This window comes from Vanessa atalanta, chromosome 6 (assembly GCF_905147765.1).
Source record: "Vanessa atalanta chromosome 6, ilVanAtal1.2, whole genome shotgun sequence".
Taxonomy (NCBI): domain Eukaryota; kingdom Metazoa; phylum Arthropoda; class Insecta; order Lepidoptera; family Nymphalidae; genus Vanessa; species Vanessa atalanta.
This window is the reverse complement of record NC_061876.1, coordinates 9226677-9246368: the sequence shown is the minus strand read 5'-3', so window position 1 is coordinate 9246368 and position 19692 is coordinate 9226677. Positions and strand designations below refer to the sequence as shown.

General features: G+C 34.7%; 1 protein-coding gene across 1 annotated transcript; it reads left to right on the top strand.

Annotated features, from left to right (window-relative positions):
* Nucleotides 1-533: 533 nt before the first annotated feature.
* Nucleotides 534-18537, top strand: LOC125064636 (polycomb group protein Pc). Its single transcript, XM_047671789.1, has 3 exons — nt 534-666; nt 1345-1746; nt 17323-18537. Exons 2-3 carry the CDS (start codon nt 1678-1680, stop codon nt 18091-18093), a joined length of 840 nt encoding a protein of 279 aa, XP_047527745.1. The 5' UTR covers nt 534-666; nt 1345-1677; the 3' UTR covers nt 18094-18537.
* The last annotated feature ends 1155 nt before the right edge of the window (nt 18538-19692 follow it).

Sequence of the window (19692 nt, the reverse complement as noted above, 5' to 3'; positions counted from 1 at the left end):
TTACCGATTATGTAGATAATTTATAAAGTTGTACGGTTAAAAGACCGAAAACAATCATAATTAAAAGTAATATGTCACTTAAAAATCTGGGCGACGCGACACGACGCACTGCAAGCTGTTTATATTTATCGTGCCATATCTCCCTATAATGTTATACCGACAGAATAAATAAATGTGTGCGCCGCGCCCGCATCCGGAGACCCTTCACGTTGTACGTAATCCAAAATGTCCGTTTTATTTTTCTATGTGAGTCGCACCGTCACAAAAAACAAAGCACTGATCGAGCGTAGCGCTTGAATAGAGCGAGAAGGAAATACACGTCGGCCGGTCTGCCGCGGACGGGGCGCGGCTCGGCGCGTTATCATTGGCTATGGACATACGTCGCCCGCCGCCTGAGCTCACCGCCCAATCCTATTCGCTCTCTACGTTCTCCTCCCGCGCCCCGCGAACCCCAAAACACCGACCTTTCACGAATGCCGAACCGATTCGATACGACCGAAAATGCCTTAGTTACTAAACGTGCGTACTGTGGACCGGACGTTGTTGCTGTTAGTTTCTTTAAAATAAAATAAAATACCGGTTATTCCTGCCGTGGATTCAGTGGTTGTTTACGTCACCAAAATTGTGTGTGATTTACTTGGACAAAAATTGGAGTGACCAGTTCAGGTAATAAACCACAAAACTATTAGGAATAATCTTAATTGTCATATAAAAATAAGATATATAACAATCAACGTCTAATTCACGTATAAAACTTGAGATATACTCGAGCGTTTTTAGTGCCGGATGATCGAACGTAAAAGCGGTGTCCTCGTAATCAACGTAGGCCGGTCGGTTCGGCAACGCCGCGTGTAAATAATAGGGTAGGCGCTCGGTCTTTCTCTCGCAGCTGGCGCAAAGCGGCAACGCCGCATTCGCGCGCGACCGTGCCTCCACCGCGCTGCGCCACACCGCGACACCGTGGGGAATCGCCCGCCGCGCTCGACACGACGACTCGAGCGAGACGCATTCACCAACGCAATATACCTACTATACCAAAACGAAGTTCAATGACGACGTCGTTTGTCGTTTTGCCAATTAGACTAGACTACTTAAGAAAATAATCATAAATTCAATTACCTACTAATTATATAGCAATTACTTTAACCAACAGACCCACTAAGATCTTATGTACTTACATTATATACTGTTTATATAAAAAAAAAATACTTTACTATAATACATATATTACACAATTAACCAAAATGCAATATTCTGAAATACTTAGGTACGAAGGAATGCATAATATAATAATATAATGCTCTGAAAACTCAAAACACTGATGAAAATAAAACTTGTTTACAGATATCGAGCGGGTGTTTGTGAATGCGTGGCGCACTCTATCGGGGTTTAGCAGCGTGAGGTCGCGAGACGTGCGGGGCGGGGGCTTCCTCCCCCTACTTCAGTTTCTGCTGCGAGTTTGTACGGAGTGGACGTGTTGCTGCGCGAGAAGATAACAGAAGCGTTCGCGCGGCAACTTTGAACAGTGACAGCCAGTGCACAGAGAGTGAATTGTGATAGAAATGTGTGTCGGATTGCGGTGCGCTACAAATTGGATGCAGTGATCGGATCACACTAATTGGATTACAGTGATTTTTGGATTTGGATTTCTGTTTTAAACCACCTTCCAAACTGGGGATGCACAAGATGGAGCTCGGCGACAGCGTGTACGCCGCTGAGCGTATCATGAAGAAAAGAATTAGAAAGGTGAGCTTATTTCTTTTGCGAAAGCGATCACAGCAATATATTCTGAGCTTGCGAAACTCACATTCGAGATCACATATCACCCGCCTTATGTATTTGGTGCGCTTTATTGTAAGCCGCTGTTTCGCAACTAACGTTTGCCCGCTTCGCTTGCATCAAAACATTCTCGCTTAATGCTTTATAGTTAAAAAAATATGCATCGTTCGGTATTTTAATTTAGATTTTGTGTATTTAATCCGAGCATTGTGATACCGTGAGCAGCTGTTTAGAACGTATCGCAAGGGTTTTCATGTTCCTTTTAAAACGACGTTTCGTCCCTTATTATTATCACGGCTCCCCTTGCGGGCTTATATTCGGAAACTGAGGGCACTGAGAAACGCAATACTTCTTTTGAATGGTGCCCTTCTTGAGATCATATTCAGTTTTTACAGTAAACAAGTTATGCTCGTTGAGTTCTGGTGTAGGGTCGGCTTGTCAATGTAGTGTGAGATATTACTTTGTTACTAACCTGATGATAGATAGAATTTTGCGCATGTTTATCTCTGGTGTTAATAAGACTTACAGATTATCTGGTATGGTTGTATCGGGAGATAATAACCTAAAGAAGATTGACGAATTATGTATATTGAATATGGATTTTTGCTACTTTTACTAATATGTTGTATTTGTCAATCTTCTTAATGGTTTCGACGTGGAAAGGTAAGTTATAGTTGTAACAAAAACTTAATGACAAATAGTCACAGTAACTTAAGTAATACTTATCGGCTATTACCTATCTAAAAAATAAAATAAGTATTCGATATAAAAATAAGTTAGGTTTATTTATTAGTATATATTGTATGACACTTTTAAATAAAGAATAAAATTAGTTTCTAGCATTACATTAAACAAATATATTTACATAATAAATTCAGATTTTTATTATTATGATAGGTGACTTAAAATTGCTTGAGATGAAATAAAAAAAAATATGCCTAATTCACGTTGTCAAAAATTCATAGGTATCTTAGAATCAATTACTTTAGAATAATATCCTGCTGAAGACAATTCTTTACTTTACGTAATTAATAAAAAAAAAACATATGACAGGTTTCCTTTAGTGTAAGTACATGTATTGTAGAACTCGTAACCTCGTCGTCCGACTCAAATAACAAAATTTTTGGGTTTTGTAACTTTGCTTACATACAAAAATATGCTATTACTTTTTGAAGAATGGTGTACGTCCTTATAAACAGCTCAGTAATTGTATTACATATTTTAATTTCATATTGTTACTTACGTAATATCCTCAGGGTCCTAACTACCAGCTAATTTTATTTTATATTAAAGTGTTTGCACAAACAACATATCCTTTAAATATTATCTTGTTTTAAATAAAATCTGTATACAAATACATTTTATTTTAATACTAATATCACACTTGTATTATTTGAAGCAAAAAAGAATATACCGTGTGTACTACTAGCGCCATCTATTGAATGCAAACTGAATAACAATTACAAGCTACGCAACTATATAAATATTTTATAAAAATATAAACATTAATTGAATAATTTATACCTAACACTATTTAATATTTTGCTGCTGAACTGCTGTACTTCCTTGGGGTTCAACCTTGCTTCATACCAAATTTCATGAAATTCGGTTCCGTAGTGAACGTGAAAAAGTAACTTACAAATAGACAGACAGACAGTTACTTTCGCATTTATAATATTAGATAAGGTTTCATAACTAATTAAATTTTCATACTTATTTCTGATTAATGATACATTTCTAAATCCTATAATATAATACCGATGATAATTCCAAAAAAAACTTTTCATTTTTCTATCAAACGCCTATTATACAAATATCTGCAAAATATACTCTTTTTTTATTGTCCCATTCATTGCTATGAGTTCATTGTAAATCCATTGCTAGTTTCCAGTGGCTTCTCTAGCGCCGTGTCAAATTTTGGAAACTACTTAATAAGCGCGGTTTTATCACCACAAACTAAATTTAACCTTATATTAAAGTCTTAACGTCTATTTCACAACGTTATCCAAACACCTCGTTATCTGTCAGAATGGCTTAACATAAATGTAAGGCAGAATTTTTTTGAAATAATTTCTTATCAGAACGTAATACGGTTCAAAGTCCAATATAGGCGTGATCCTAGTATAGAAACTCCTTCACAGCGCTGTAGCCCTGGTATCTCGAAGTAAACGCGCCAGTATTCGGCACTGACCGAACCCACGTCGAGCGCGCATGCTCCCCGCCATTATTGTTAGCCAATGAGCGTCGAGCTGATTGTGCTAAGCGAAAATGCTCCACAATTGCATTATATTATTTTATTAACAGAGCTTGCATTGTAAGAATGTTCTCTTGAATTGATAATCAATAAAAATATGTTTTATAAAATAGGAAAGGCATTCGTACACGTGTCTTATATTTTTTTCAAATATTCGCAACATTATTCTACGAAAGCCGAATAACGGACGAAATAATTCTGTGATTGTTGGTTAGATGGCGCTATTATGCAATTTTTACCAGAAATTTTATTTCAACGATTGTTTATCTAAAAATCTTAATTACTTGCTTACCTAGGAAATTATTCTCTTGGTCTTTTAAATGAAAATAATGAGTTTCTAATGATTTACGAGAAATAGATCTTCAATTGTACCTACGCAATCGATTCCATCATTTCTGATACACGATACAACGCAATAAATAAATGAGATAAAAGTAAAGTCAATAAGACATTATTTTTGTTAGGAAAGCGTAGTTTAAATATAAATTTAAAAAAAGATCATCTTCCCTTAAATTTAACATTTGACGCAACGGTTTTATATTTTTTTATGAAGAAGGGCAGTGACGCGTGACAGGGATAACAACAATTTGATACGAATAGCTGCACTCGGAGGCAACACAAAGCCACCAAATTTTCTATAAATAATCGCCTGACAATGCTTCGTTGTAATTTTATCCATCCTTATATCGTATTCTTATAAAAAATGTCGAACAGAACAGAATACAGAAGTTCATAGAGTAGAATAAATATCTAAAATATTTTGTGATAAAGTTATTTGTGAAAATATATCAAGATAAAATTTAAAATAGAGTCAAGATAGCGTGCTATACCTAAATAAGTTAATAGATACAACACTATATGCTATATTTTTAACGTGTTGGTAAGATTAAGAAGATACACAAATATACGTTGATAGACACTGTTTACGTATAGACACTGTACCTACTCGGATTTGTTGTTTGAAATATTTGGAGACATTTAAAGAAAATTACAAGTATGAAGAGTAACGGCCAGTTAGTATTAGTAAGTACCTACAATGAGTTACGTAGGAAACGTTGTAACTGCCTAAAGATACCTAAACCAACCTTTTTTTTTTTTTTTTTTTTTTCTCGCTGGAAAAACGCGTTACGCGCTTCCCCCACGTGATGGAGGGTGGGGGGGTGTGTGGGACTCCCCGGAGCCCTGGACGCCGAGTGCGCCCAGGTACGCCGGGTTTACCCACTAAAAAACCAGCGGTACCCTCTCCGTCTTTCGGCGGGCGCCACGGGATCGCTTGCGCATGCTACCGTGACGCCCTGACGGTCGGCCCGCCTATGCGGGCCTCCAACACCTAGGGGGGGTTCTCGGGGTACTGAGACCCCCCCTAGAACCTAAACCAACCTAGTTAAATTTTATCAAATTTAATATGGTCAAAATAATGAATTTTAAAATTAATTCATCTATTAGGTTTTATAAGTATGATTATACTCTATAGGTGACGCTATTCTGTGCTGAACGATCAATTATAACTAGGGTCTTATATACGTTATGTACCGTTGCTCACGACCCCTCTTGATATAAAAACTTCCTATGTGAAGGGACCCCCTATATTTAGAAAGCATACTTAATCGCAAACGCGTACGCTCCGAATAATAAAGTAGTGAATGGAGAAACGTCATATTGCAGTCCCCACACAATAAAAGTGTAGACGGTATTGTCTGTCACGCACACCAGTGCACGTCACATTCCGTTACCGCGAACAGACGCCGATGAGAACTAACGATCAGATGATCGCAACTATCGTGCCAATATCGCTCTTATTATCATCAAATTAAAAAATATTTTGCAATAAACTATCATCGAAATAACGCATTTGAAATATGATACCTTCATTACCGACACCGATCACGATTTTTTCAAAACTTCTTGAATACACGTTTCATCAAAGCATCGAACGAGTGCATCGTCATAAAAACTCAGAACAGCAGGCCCGTTGCTGTGGCGTCATTACAGCACTGCGTCTTCGATCACCGGCGCGGGCGGTCGTTATACCCCATGCATTATTATGTAAATACGAAAAAGGTATATTTAGTTTGGTATTTTGTCTTATCTGATTCAGATAAGGATAGTAATTAGTGGTTATTACTTAAAAGTAACGGAGGTATTCCCACGTCATGCGTGTAACCCCGAATATTTTTTAATTGCGTCTTACATTTTATTTCATATTTATATAAACTTAAAATAATTTGGATTAAATCTTTTTTTTTGCAAAAATGTTATATTAGAGCATTGCTTCACATTAAATAACAATGGAATTTAATCAGAATGTTACGAAGGGTTGGAATTAGGGTCAGGGTATCGAGAAATATTTGTTATAATCTCCCCCGACCCCTCGTGTCAGATCCACCCGTTCGGCATTGTGTGTTTTTTTTCTTATCTGTCCTGACCCGACTCCGGGACACGTCTGGCCCCGGGCTGTGATCCTCTTAATTGAGTTATTAGTGACGTATTTATATCGTGATTATACAAACATACCGTCATGACGCAAAATTTATAGATTTTTGTTACCAGAATAGTCTCAACGGGAAAGTAAAGAAGTAGTTTCGAATATCTGTTTAGTCTCTCGAGTCGAGTACTCTTCCTTTATTTGAAAAGGAAGAACATCTCTCACACAACCCGACGAATTAATTTGTTCAAATAGCCTCAAAGGTAGGTTCAAAACTCTTGATCGTATTTGTAATGTTTGTTTGTAGGTCGAGAATGTAAAGTCAAATCAGTTTCTTGTTAATTGTAAAATGACTACTTTTTGTTATTTATATTTAAACTCGTATTTCTTTTGTTATTATTACAATTTCGGTGATACTAGTCTGGTACGGCATTACTCAAATCTGACCACCTACCAGTAGGAGATAGGTACGTACGCATACCTCGTTATAAAGATAACAGTGAACCTAATTACATTATGAGTATAAATAAATTCACCATTGAAGACACTAAGGTCAATATTTACACATCTATCAAATTTGTTATATTTTTCAGTTGCGTTATTATCTTCACGTAGGTACCAGATTTATAAAATTCTTAGAATGAAAAGATAAATCACAGTTCAATACCGTTCCCACCAGTTCAGTAACTCAAGTAGCTATCAAGCGAGGCGCGTCGCTTGACAGTGCATTGATTTAATTGTCGTCGAGTCGATGACCGTGGACCGCTAAGTGCACTCCATCGTACCGACACGAAACTGTTACAGTTTCATATTATTACACCTCAACTCAACTACAAATCATTTTAATCCCGAAATATCATATCCCCGAAATCATTTTAGACTAAGAGGTCAATAAACTTCCATACCTAATAAAAGGACGGTGACTATAAAATTCCTATAAAATTTTATTTTGAATTTCAAATGAAAATAAAAATGTCATTTATTTTAGAAAGCCAATACTTGTAACTACTACCATTAACGGCTGAGTGTAAATATAATTAATGACTACAGTGTTCGAAAAACGATAAGAATAATAATGTGGCACATCCTTTCCGAGCAACAGCTGGGTAACGACTGACGTGCGCGGCATGCGCCGTCTGCAAAATGCCAAGTCGTGTTTGCCTCACCGTCCCACAAACTTGCTTACCTTGTCTGACATATCAATTTTCTCTTGCACACACAGCGCGCTTGCAAACGTAACTAACCGCGTTACTCCTCAGTCGTTCTATGCTCCTAGTACTTATGTTACAAAAGAATACGCGGATACCGGGCCTTCTTCAATAAAAAGGATTTTCTTTATTTACACCGAAATAAATATAAAACTTGGATTATTTTATAATTAAATGGTACAATTCTTTTCTTTTTTGCTTTGCAAGTTTGATCGTAAGATTAAAAAATACTTGAATGAAAAATATGTATGTTTAATTGTAAATTTCTACAAGAAGTGCAAAAAATTTTTTAACTAAGAACTATTTACCAGATACTTACCTAACTACATAAAACTAACAGTCTTCTTACGTCCACACAAATTTCGCTACATAAAGTTTCCACAGAATATTTTTTTATCTTGCTCGCGTTTTATGTTCACATACCTATTGTTGTAGTGAATGAAATAACAGAGTTAGTGATAGACATCACGTACGTCGACGTGGAGGTCTGTACGTGCACAGAATGTGCATAGTTCAGTCTTAGTTTAAAATCAAATAAATTTACTGGAATACTCAATGTGGATTCCTTATTGTTATTTACTTGTGATGGCAAAAGTGTGTTTTCTTTTATTACCTAGGTATATGATATTTTGCTACGTAATAACGTGTTGAATTTTTTATTATATTATCTTAACTCGAACAATATATTAGCTTCGTTTGATAAAATCAACGATTCCATCCTTTTGCAGAACCTTTTAATGTGATCCGTTAAAAGATCGCTTACGTTAGCTATTCCCGAAGTTTCTGGAACCACAAATTACATCTCTTTTTCATAATTTTGTACCTATATATGTAATATAAATACACATAATATATAAGCAAGTCTTAGGGCTTCTTACTTGGTAACCAATTTCTATACCATAAAATCAAATGGAATATTAATCACACGATCATTACTTCAATTGCCTCAGGAGTCGGATTTATCCGTATTCCTCCCCCGTATCTCCATCCTTTTAGCGCCTAAAGAGGGTTCGAAATTAAACGCTTAAACTCGAAATGTATACGCGAATTTATACCGTTGTAGTATAGAATAATGATCAATATCGTATGACGTAGACTCTTAAGCTATCCAATATTGAACGAGGAATTTTCTTTTACATTTTCCTTTAAATGGTATTTTGAAAAAAATGTGCTCACATAATATTGAAAATTTGGTAAGAAAATTAAAATGTCTCAAGGCGAAATCCTTGTCATTAAATACAAATAGGACAGTCATCTTCAAAGTACTTACTTGAAGAAGCAATAAAAATATTGAAGTGTAAATTGATGTCCGAATGTCATCAGCCTCTTTGAACGCCATCCGACACGGTCACGCGTCTTATCAGCTGCTACTCGTACCAATACCGTACCTATATTACAGACACGAAAATGATTCATTTGATTAATAGATTAATGTATTGATATTTACCTATTATAGTAACATTTTATTACGACAATTAAATATAAGTGTCATCCGTTCTTCTATCGAGAGTCAAGTTACTGTATTAAATAATACTAACTAATCTTAATTACTAAGCCATAATTAACTTTAAAATTCGATTTCTTATCTTATATATTTTCTTATTAATAAAAAGTGTTAAATTCCTTGCTTTTCAAAATAACATTCTCAGAAATTGATTAAATAAACAATGATACTAACGTAGGTACAGTTACTCAGTTTCAAAACCAAAACAAACACTTTCACGGACATTTCACAGCCGTGGTTCGAGCAATTTGAGAGGATTCATGTTTAAACGCCTGATCGGTCCCGTGGGCCAGGCCGCCCCCGAGCCATTAATCTTCCTCCCTCTCCCCCTTTCCTCTCTCCTACCACCCTCTTTGTCGCAGCTAAAGTCGGCCAGCAATTTGTGACAGACCGACGACGAAATGTGACCGTCAGACCGATGTCGGCTGAAATATTGTGGTCTAACTTTGGTTTATTTATGGAATTTGAAGTTATACATCTTTTATTAGTGAACGAAAATAAAATAACATTTCAAAACCGAAATGTTTGTATTTCACCACAACTGTTTGAGGCAAACTTGCTTTTAGTCTTCACTTACCTAATTATTATCTGTCTGTCTGGCAACCTTATAACGACTAAACCGCTGAATCCTCGTAATAAGACATTGAAATCATCTAGAACCTAGATAAGGATACGGACATATATTACGAAATATATGAGAAATAATTGAATAAGATTTATTTATTTATTAGGTTCGCTAGCGATTTTTACATTTGTCATTCTTACATAAATACACAATTAGGTATATACATACATAGATTATGTAAAATCATTTAAAAGCAAACACTACATGCTAATTAAACTATTATTTACAATTGCTTGCTTCAACCACAAAAGTGAAAAAAGAAAAAACGAAAAATGAACAACAGAGAAAAAAAAAGATTGCGCGAATAGCTAGTAAAAAATTAAATACCTTACAAGCATAAATTTATACACAAGCTTATTGTTATTTATACTCGTATATTACACGCTATTGTCTCACTATGCTAATTCTTTTAAAACAAAGCAGACGAAACCAATGAAATTCCTGCAATGCGATCTCTGCAGCGAACGAACAATTTATTATCTGTCTGGCAACCGGCCAACGATGCTCTTTAACTATCTATTTTATCTATGGACTCGACACCTATATCTTTTTGTCTACCGCAAAGACAAATAATAGCTTTGTTGATATTTATATAATAGACAATCAAGCCACAGTCATAATGAGGGTACATTTACAAGATGTCTCGTTAGACAAGCTGGCACGCGGCCAACTCGGCTCGTCTACAAAACATTCTCTTAAAACCGACATTAACTTAATATCAACGTCACCACATCCGAAACTTAAAGATGATTTATATATTTATATGGTCAATATATTCATTCTCATTTTAAAATGAGAATGTTTTTTTCATAACTATTCGTGTATGGCTATCGCAATATGAATCTCTATGATCTTTATATGGAAACTAACGTAGAGTCTTTGGAGGCGTTCTAAAGGACTTCGTTGGGAATTATAGCAGTCTTTACAAATTATCACAATAATCATGGTTATCTATTTGCGAACTGTAAAAGTATATCAGTCCCTCTGACGTCACCATCGCAGCGATCGAATGGAAATGGCCGTCATAATAAAACATAATTTACAAGCCCTATACCTATAAGTGCATAGAGTTTACGGGATTTGACATTATCAATTGTCACTTAAACAACCTGTAACACTGCTTAAAATACAACAATCCACGACTATACAAGACAGCTCGACAAGTTTACCTTATAAATAGAGATTAAAGTATCTATTAATAACCCAATAATAGATGCAATTTAATGCTATAAATTATTTGCAAATGAATTTAATTTAAACGATAAAGTATTAATTAATAAGAGTTTTTACTTCGCCGCTAACGAGCATCGAACTTCAACTAGCATTCGAAAATGATAGAGGCAATGCTCGTGATTGTATCCAGTCTTTTGCCAGTACGGTGCAAACAATTTTAAAAGTAAAATTTACTTTAACGCGATGCTGAAATTATATGAGTAATTTTGTTAAACTCGCACCGGTCGTGCGTAATAAAGTATTACAATTTGAAGACTAGATTACTTCCGTAATATCTCGATTATTTTATTTCTCATATTATATTCTAAATCATATAGAACTGTAACAAAATATTTCGAGACGTTACGGCTTAGTAATGACTCTGTAAGTTTAAATTTAACATCTAAAAGGCATAAACTGTTTTATGGATTAAAACAGATGAACTGTTAAATATGCGGGCTCTATTCTAACAAGCTATTTACGCATCTTAAAATGATGATTTATAACATTAAATGCTTCAATAAGTGGTTCTTCACAGATCAAATTTCTTTTTATTTTGTTAATGTGTGCATATCTATCTATCTATCTATCTATCAATGTTAATTTGATGGAATTTCAACAAATAAATTGAACCGATAAAACTACTTCTAGTATACCTATTTCTCCTAACCTTTCCTTCCTTCCTTCCTTCTCCTTTAGAAACATAGTTTTCATTGAAAATTGTACGATTAAACTTATGTCAATAGGTATATGTTTAAAATATGCTTTAGTTTAACTAATAACTCATTATAAGTTTATCATAAAGGCATAGTTCATTACGATCTATGATTTGACAAGTGTTACCAGTTTTCAAAATACGATACAATATTAAATCCTCTAGCTATCATCAATCGTATTAACACAAAAGCAAAGAAAATACCAACACAGCCAATAATACACGAAAGAATGTAGATACGGTCTTTCGAACAGGATCTTTTATTTCATGAAGGTACCTACTAATGAAATTTTAATAAGAATAACCAAATACTTATTATTTACCTTTATTCTTCACACTTTAGCTGGAAAAGATTAGAGTTATTTTATATAAAAATAAGTTTTTTCTCGCGACTCTCCATCATTTTTTATCGTACTTTCCAGGCCCAAAACTGCCTCCGTGTCAAATTTAGTCATGTAATAAACATAGAGACCTAGCTTCTATCGCATTTATAATATTATACAATAAATATACAGTATATAACCATTCTAGTCGAAGAAGGAATGAAGATAAACAAACCTTAGATTTAAGAAGTCCATGAGATTTGCTAATAGTTCAGCTGTATCGTACACACTAACAGTTCTTTATTATTATATCATTATTTATAATACAACACTATTTCATATAAATGGTTATATCCACTTTAATTTTAATTCCAAAGTTCCTATTACAACTTTGTTGACGTTCAAAGCGTAATTTTTTCGCAATCTCATCATAGATTATTCAACCTATCGACCAATCAAGTCGCGAAGTCAATGGTTGTTTATTTGGCTTCTGTCCTCTTTTGGTTAGAATTGACTAAAGATTATACAATAACTGTTATACAAACCTTATAAATAAAAAAGCGATAAAACGGATGCCGTTAATAATTTGTGAATCGATCGTAGTTATGGGAGGTTGTAAGTTAAATTCGCACAATGTAGGTACCCACCTAATAGTTTACATAAAACCCCATAGAAGTAACAGAAGGATTTCCTTCTTATATCTCCTCGTGACTGATACTACGGAATCTCAAAAGTATGTAATCAGTTTTAACTACTTGCCTGCTTAAAGCATTGAAATCAGTAATATTTGTAGTTGTCACATGTATCTATGCGAAACAGGAGACGTTTAACCGTCTACAACATTCTTTTCTGGAAACGAACTTATATTCTTGACACATAATTTTTGAATATGTAACATACAGATTAAAAGAAAGAAGTATCAAAGACGCGGTAAACAGAAAACCTCTTTCAAATAAATATCTGGATGGTAACCTACACGTTTCGTTTTCTGCATACTACATTACGATGGTCATTATGGCAAATATGTTTTCTTTAACTATTTAGGATTTTCTGTGGTTTAACCGTCCTGAATGTAGCATAGAATGTTCTCTGTTCTCTTATGAAAAAAGTAGACATATTTCAACTTGATATCTCAAATAGTTTTTGCGTGACGCGCACGTAAACTTTTGCGATACTTTTGACGTAATATATGAGTATAACGGTATGATACCCGTATTTGACTCATCGAATAATTCTCGACTCGATTTACACTAAATGTCAATACAAGAATTACTCGATAAGATTCCAAGAAACTCGCCTAAATTTTGTATCAAAGTAGAAAAGTTCTAAGACGTGGTCAAATTACAATGTCGATTGTTATAACAGTCCATATAAAACATAAATTATAAAACCTCTAAAGGCTTGAATATACAATTAATTCATCACCCAAGTATCGTATTTATAATTGTTAATTAACTCATTAATTACTGCGATCGACTCTAATTGGCGTCTATGATCCCGAGACGTGGTCCGCCCATGGCAATACTACAACCATCAAAAGCGCCATTTTATACATACGCCCAGTTTGAACGAAAATCGACCTTATCTCGTTGTCTTAGAGGTAGGCGGGTCGCATAGGTACCGTGGTGGGCTCGACTCAGGCGTTGCGGGGGTGGAGGCAGATGGAGCGGGGGCGGGGCCCCTCTCCCTTCGCCCCGCCCGCCGTCCAATCGCCGCTCAGCCGTACGACTTCACCTTGCTCGTACGTCCCAATGATCCTTTTTATTTTTTCTATAATATGAAGAGTTTTTGTTTAGTTTTGAATTGAAGGTTTTATTTTTGAAGAATGAATGACAGAAACATTTATGATTCTCATAATTACAAATAAAGTGACCTTTGTATCTATGAATATTTATAAGTACATTGTTTTATAGTTTGGCCTTCGGGGAACGCATAATTTTATAAATAAAATGAACACAATTACGTACTTATGGCTAATAAATAGTAGTATGTAATATACAAATGGCAATAAAGAGCTCGAATGAATTAACTTATAAGTTTACGTGAATTTAACGTGGCTGACTAAGAACATAGTAAATGGGGTGATTCAGCTGAAATAGCTTCTACACTTAAACTCTTACCTACTTAATTATTATAAGCAGCTATGTATAATAAACCTATTAGATATATAGAAATCGAGTATATCAAATTAATATGCTGAATAATTTATTAGCAAATTAGGAGCGAAAAATCGCTGATTAATCATTATAGATAAAACATAAAATAAACGTTTTCAATAAATCTAAATTTAACAAAAAGCCCCAATTTATCATATTCGGAGACTTTGTTATTCTCCTAACGCCTAAATATAATAACATATAACTGTTAGACATTGTTACTTTTCTACAATTTATACTTCAAGTTTCCATCTTGTGAAACCTACCTACTTAAGAACGTATCACCTACCTAGTATACTTATGTATAAGTTGTTAATTTCATAGAACTCAAGTCAATGGTGACGATGCAGTTGCTAACAACTCATCCATCGGTACATTTTTTTAGCGAGCTGCTAAAATTACAACTCGTTGGTATTACTAGGTATCATTTAAAGATAGACAACTATTTACCTTTTGTTGAAAAAAAAAATGTATCTATTTAAGGTCGAACAACAAGGAAAATGATGCTTAAATTGTTGAGAAATTATTTTGGCGCGTTATGTAGAAATGAAGAGAGTCATTTTGATGCGAGTGCGCAGTGTGACATGAAATCTACATGATGAAGTTACCCGCTAATTAAATAACTAAAAAACCGGGAGATAACAACTTCACACCTTATCAATATTACAATGTTTATTATATATCGAAGAAGTGTTATAGTCAATAGGTAACTATTTAGTGGTAAAAATTATGCCTAAACGGTAGAACTTTTCATGCGCGTACCGCGCGTGAATATATTCACGCACCTTTTTTTAGATAAATTACAAAATAATTATAGTTTCCTGAAGTGGAATGAATAATATTGTTCACTATACTTTTTACAAATTTAATATAAAAATCATCAAAACTTAACTATTATTTCGTTAAAAAGACGTCCGTACAAAGTCACAACGTGCTCTCATGCCCAACTCACCCTTCATTACTAAAACCAATAAGACGCGAGGGTTCACAATATTACAAAATTCGAAAACGTTGTATCTGTAGGATGTTTAAATTGAAAATAAACTTTAATACCTTGATTTAAAAGTCAACTTCGAGTGTATTAAAAAAAAGTTCGAAGCGAATGGTCCGTAATAAACATTGGTTTTATATTGGATCGTTCGTGTAATTTGTGTCGCCACAGGTGTTCGATATAAGATCGGTTGTCTGTCACTGATATCTAATTAATTTGTTGCATCTATTCAATACTTATTATAAATTACTCCTTCCTGTTCTTTACGTTTTTATTGACCTATTTTTATGAAAATTCCTACATAGAATTTTGAAGTCGTTCGAATAGAAAAACAAAAAATGAACATCTAATGTTTATCATGACAGATGTGTAGTACCCACCTAATTTATAAGTATTTACATTATTGTACCTACCGATAAATTTCACTTTTACGTCAAGAACTTTAGCTTACTGAGATTTTTTCCGGACGTCCGATTTATAGGTATCGCCCATTTACTTTCGTATCAGTAACAGTTTTGCATACTTTTACTCAGCCGATTGCGGCGGTCAGTATACCTACCTACAAGAAAAATAATTCTAAGCTAAGTTAATTTGACTAAAAAAACAGCTATCCCTTTCTCTTATGTTAGATTAAAAACAGCCTCACAGAAAAGCATCCTGCATATACATATAAATAAAACTGGTTCACCACAGTAATTAAGTCATTAACATTTTAATCCTGAAGGCGTAAAGTGACGGGCTTATATTTTTATTCCATTATACCTAAATACCTATTAAAAGTACCTATTTAAATAAATAGATAAGATCATGTTTGTAGCTATTAATAAAAAAACATCAAACAACGTTTATCGATTTAGCATCACCTACGCGCGATCTAATTGGACCGATCTGAAATTAGACACGAGTGGGCGCGATTTAGTTAAAGAATAAAAGCACTGAACTTAGTCTCATAGATAACCGCAAACAGTCGATTATCTGTATCTTTTATTGATTCACGAAAATGTCTTTGAGAGCCTAACCTCAAGCCGGTCGACTTAGATTGTATCTGCTTATTGAACATAGGTAGGTATGTTCGTCTGTTTGTTGAATGCATCACTTAATCATAAACATTTAATAGTAGTTGCATACACTTTGAACGAAATAATTCTCTATGTATCTTTGTTTTTATGATTTAAATCCTGAAGAGATTCCTTATTCGTTTGCTGCCATAGAAATGGCGAAAGATTTTTTTTTTTTAATAATCTTCATAATAAAGCAGACATGAAGCAATTCGTTTCTTGCTAAGTATTGTACTAATAGCAATTAATATATAAGTTTGTATGTATCATAAAACTGTATAGGTATTTTCGTAATTTTTTTCCGTAATTTTATTTTTTATATACCTACCTATATATATGTTGATAGGTATCAACTACGAGTAAAACGTGTGTCCCATTGAAAGTAGCTCGTAATGTTTCATCCTTAGTGTACATTATTGCATGTTATTACAATTAGTTAGATATAACGGCATGTTTTCTGTCACGGGGTACCTACGTTTCGGGTTCGATCCCGGGGGAGATAGCCGACAGCTGTTCGGAGCAGGTGCGGTCCAAAACTGCAACCCGGATCGACCTGTGCCTGTCTTTTATCTTTCTTTCCTTATTCAATTTTTGTTAAAGCATGTTTATTTTCTTTTATTTATCATCTTAATACTTATGACATATTGTGTAATACATTAATAATACCTAGTAATAAGAACATAGGTACCTACCTACATACCTAGATACTTATATCTACTTAAAAAAGTAGATATAAGTATATGTACCATTATCTATCGTTTCGCTTCGTTTCGTAATCAATCGTAATATTTTAAGCAGGTATAATAGCATTGGTGAAGGATATATCATAAGAATAATCCCTCCAAAGTATCAATAGTAGGTAGGCAACTCATGTTGCGTGAAAATAGGTACAGATAAATTAACTGTATAAAAGTTTTTACCCCGTTTCAAATGTTGGAATCGCGAATAATCAGCGGGGTTATGTGCAACCCTCCGGTCGGTGCACGCCACCGACCAGTCACGCCATGCCAGCGCACCGGCGCGCTCGTGTTACAATGTCCAACGAATAACCACAACCTTACTTCTATTACAGAACAAAGTGGAGTACTACGTGAAATGGAGAGGTTGGAAGCCGAAACACAACACCTGGGAGCCGGAGGAAAACATTCTCGACCCACGGCTCATAGAGAGCTACGAACGAGGCGAAGAGTTGCGACGACAAGGCCGAAAGAGAGAGAGGGAGCATTCGCCCGTCGAACGACTGCGAAGCGGGTCCGAGGAACGGCATCCGCCACCTGGGAAACGCAAGGCGGAAGTCCTTTCGAAGGAATCTGGGAAAATCGGAGTAACCATCACTATGAGCCCGCCGGCGAAACGTCACGATTCCACGAAACTAAATGGTGGCAGAACCCACACGCAACCCCCACCCCCTGCAGCTCCGCCCGGCGGAGCGGCGGCCCCGGCCTCTCCGGCAGTAGAGGCCGCTGCACCCAGAACGGGCCCGCGGAGAGCGCCGCACTCGCCTGAAGAGGCAGACGCGCATACGCCGCCAGACAGAGAACGACGGACCGACACCCAACCTGCGGCCACGGCACCGGCAGAGCCGAAAGGTGCTCGACCGCCGCCGCCCGCACCCCAACCCGAGGATGAGGACTCTTGGGGCGAAGCGCCCGTTACGGCCCCGAATCCTCCTCCACCCCCACCTCGCCGCGGAGCCGCGTACTGGCTGGCGCGGTCTCCAGTCGCCGATCAAATCTTCATAACTGATGTGACCGTCAATCTACAAACTGTCACGATTAGAGAGTGTCGCACTGAGAAAGGGTTTTTTCGGGCGCGTGAAAACCGGCCACTCGATATAACGTAAACTCCGTGTGTTTCGTACAAATTATTATTAATGGACATTGTAAAGATGATAGGTAGCTAGTATTTATTTAGTTGTTGCATTGAATGTATGGTGTTTAAACCATCGAGTGATAAATTTGATTCTGCTATGCCTCATTGAATCATAATATAAAGATAAATTTTCATGCCAAATTTCAACCTCAAGGGCAGTGTAACCACCACATGTAAACAAATAGGCAAATTATTGTCAATTGTTAAACATAGAATGTCTATTATTTGTTGACTTATTGATAATAATGATATTGACTGGTTATTGTACCTCCCAGTATACTACTTTACTGTAATGTACATTAGTTTAATAGCTCTATTGCTTTAATGTGAATTTTTATATAATATCTGATATAACTACAAATATATCTGCAGCTTAATTTTGTAAACAATTACCATAGTGTAATATTATATCTATTACCACTAAATAATCATTATATATATATATATATATATAATGATTATTTATTAATATAGGCAGTTTAGTTTGGTAAATTAAAATGTTAACAATATCCAAATTCATGAACGAATCTCGTGTGACTCGACCTTTATAATTATTAGTAGGGAACTGTATATAAGTTAGTTTCATTTGTAATTGAAACAATGGTGTATGTGTTTAAATATTCTTTGTTTTATTTTTGTTATTGTTATTTATGTGAGCTTCATTTTAAATGTTCCATTATTCTATGTGATTCTTAGGTTATTTTAATTTTTTATTATGAGAAATTGTCTATGGTACTACTTAGTTAAAAGTATATTGAAAATAATAATTCAGTGACATAATCATCTTATAATACAATAGTAAAATAATTATTTAATTTATTATTCCAAAACTCTGTTTGTTTATGAAATGAACTGATTGTTTTGTTTGTGTAAATATGTTTTTTTATTATGAAATTTAATGATCAGAGTTACCGTATTGCTTAAAAATATCAAAATAACATTGTATTTGCAATACTCTATTTATTACCCTATTTGCATACAGATAGATAAAAAATATGCCTAAAAAAATAATTTATATTAATAATATAACCACTTTTTTTTAAAATATGAATAAAGTAGCAGCAAGGGTAACTCTTTTCACACTGGCTATTGGCTATGTGGTTCCGAATACCATAATGTATTCTTTATTGTCTATTGTTATAACTATTATTTGGTTCCTCTTATGTAGTAAAAAGTGGAGGCGTGAACTCGTATTTTTAAGTTTTAGGTGATTACTTAATAAAACAATTTTAACAATTTTACAATAAATTTTGACTTTAAAATAGTCTAAGACTGGAATTTATAATAGCATACATTTTCTTTAATACTACATTTTATACGTATTTTAATATATCTTTAATTATTATAACATATTATAAAACTGTCACAGTATAATGTGAAGTAATAAAACCATAAAATTGTTTTATCTAAAGTAATTTTGAGTTAAATAGTGCATTTTAATAGGAAGAGTTGTAAATATTGTAAATATTTTATTATGATAGAGCACTTGTTTTATAATGTGATAGTCCTCACACATTGTAGCCTGTAAATAAATGACAATGAAATTAGATTTTATGACTTTTATTTACAC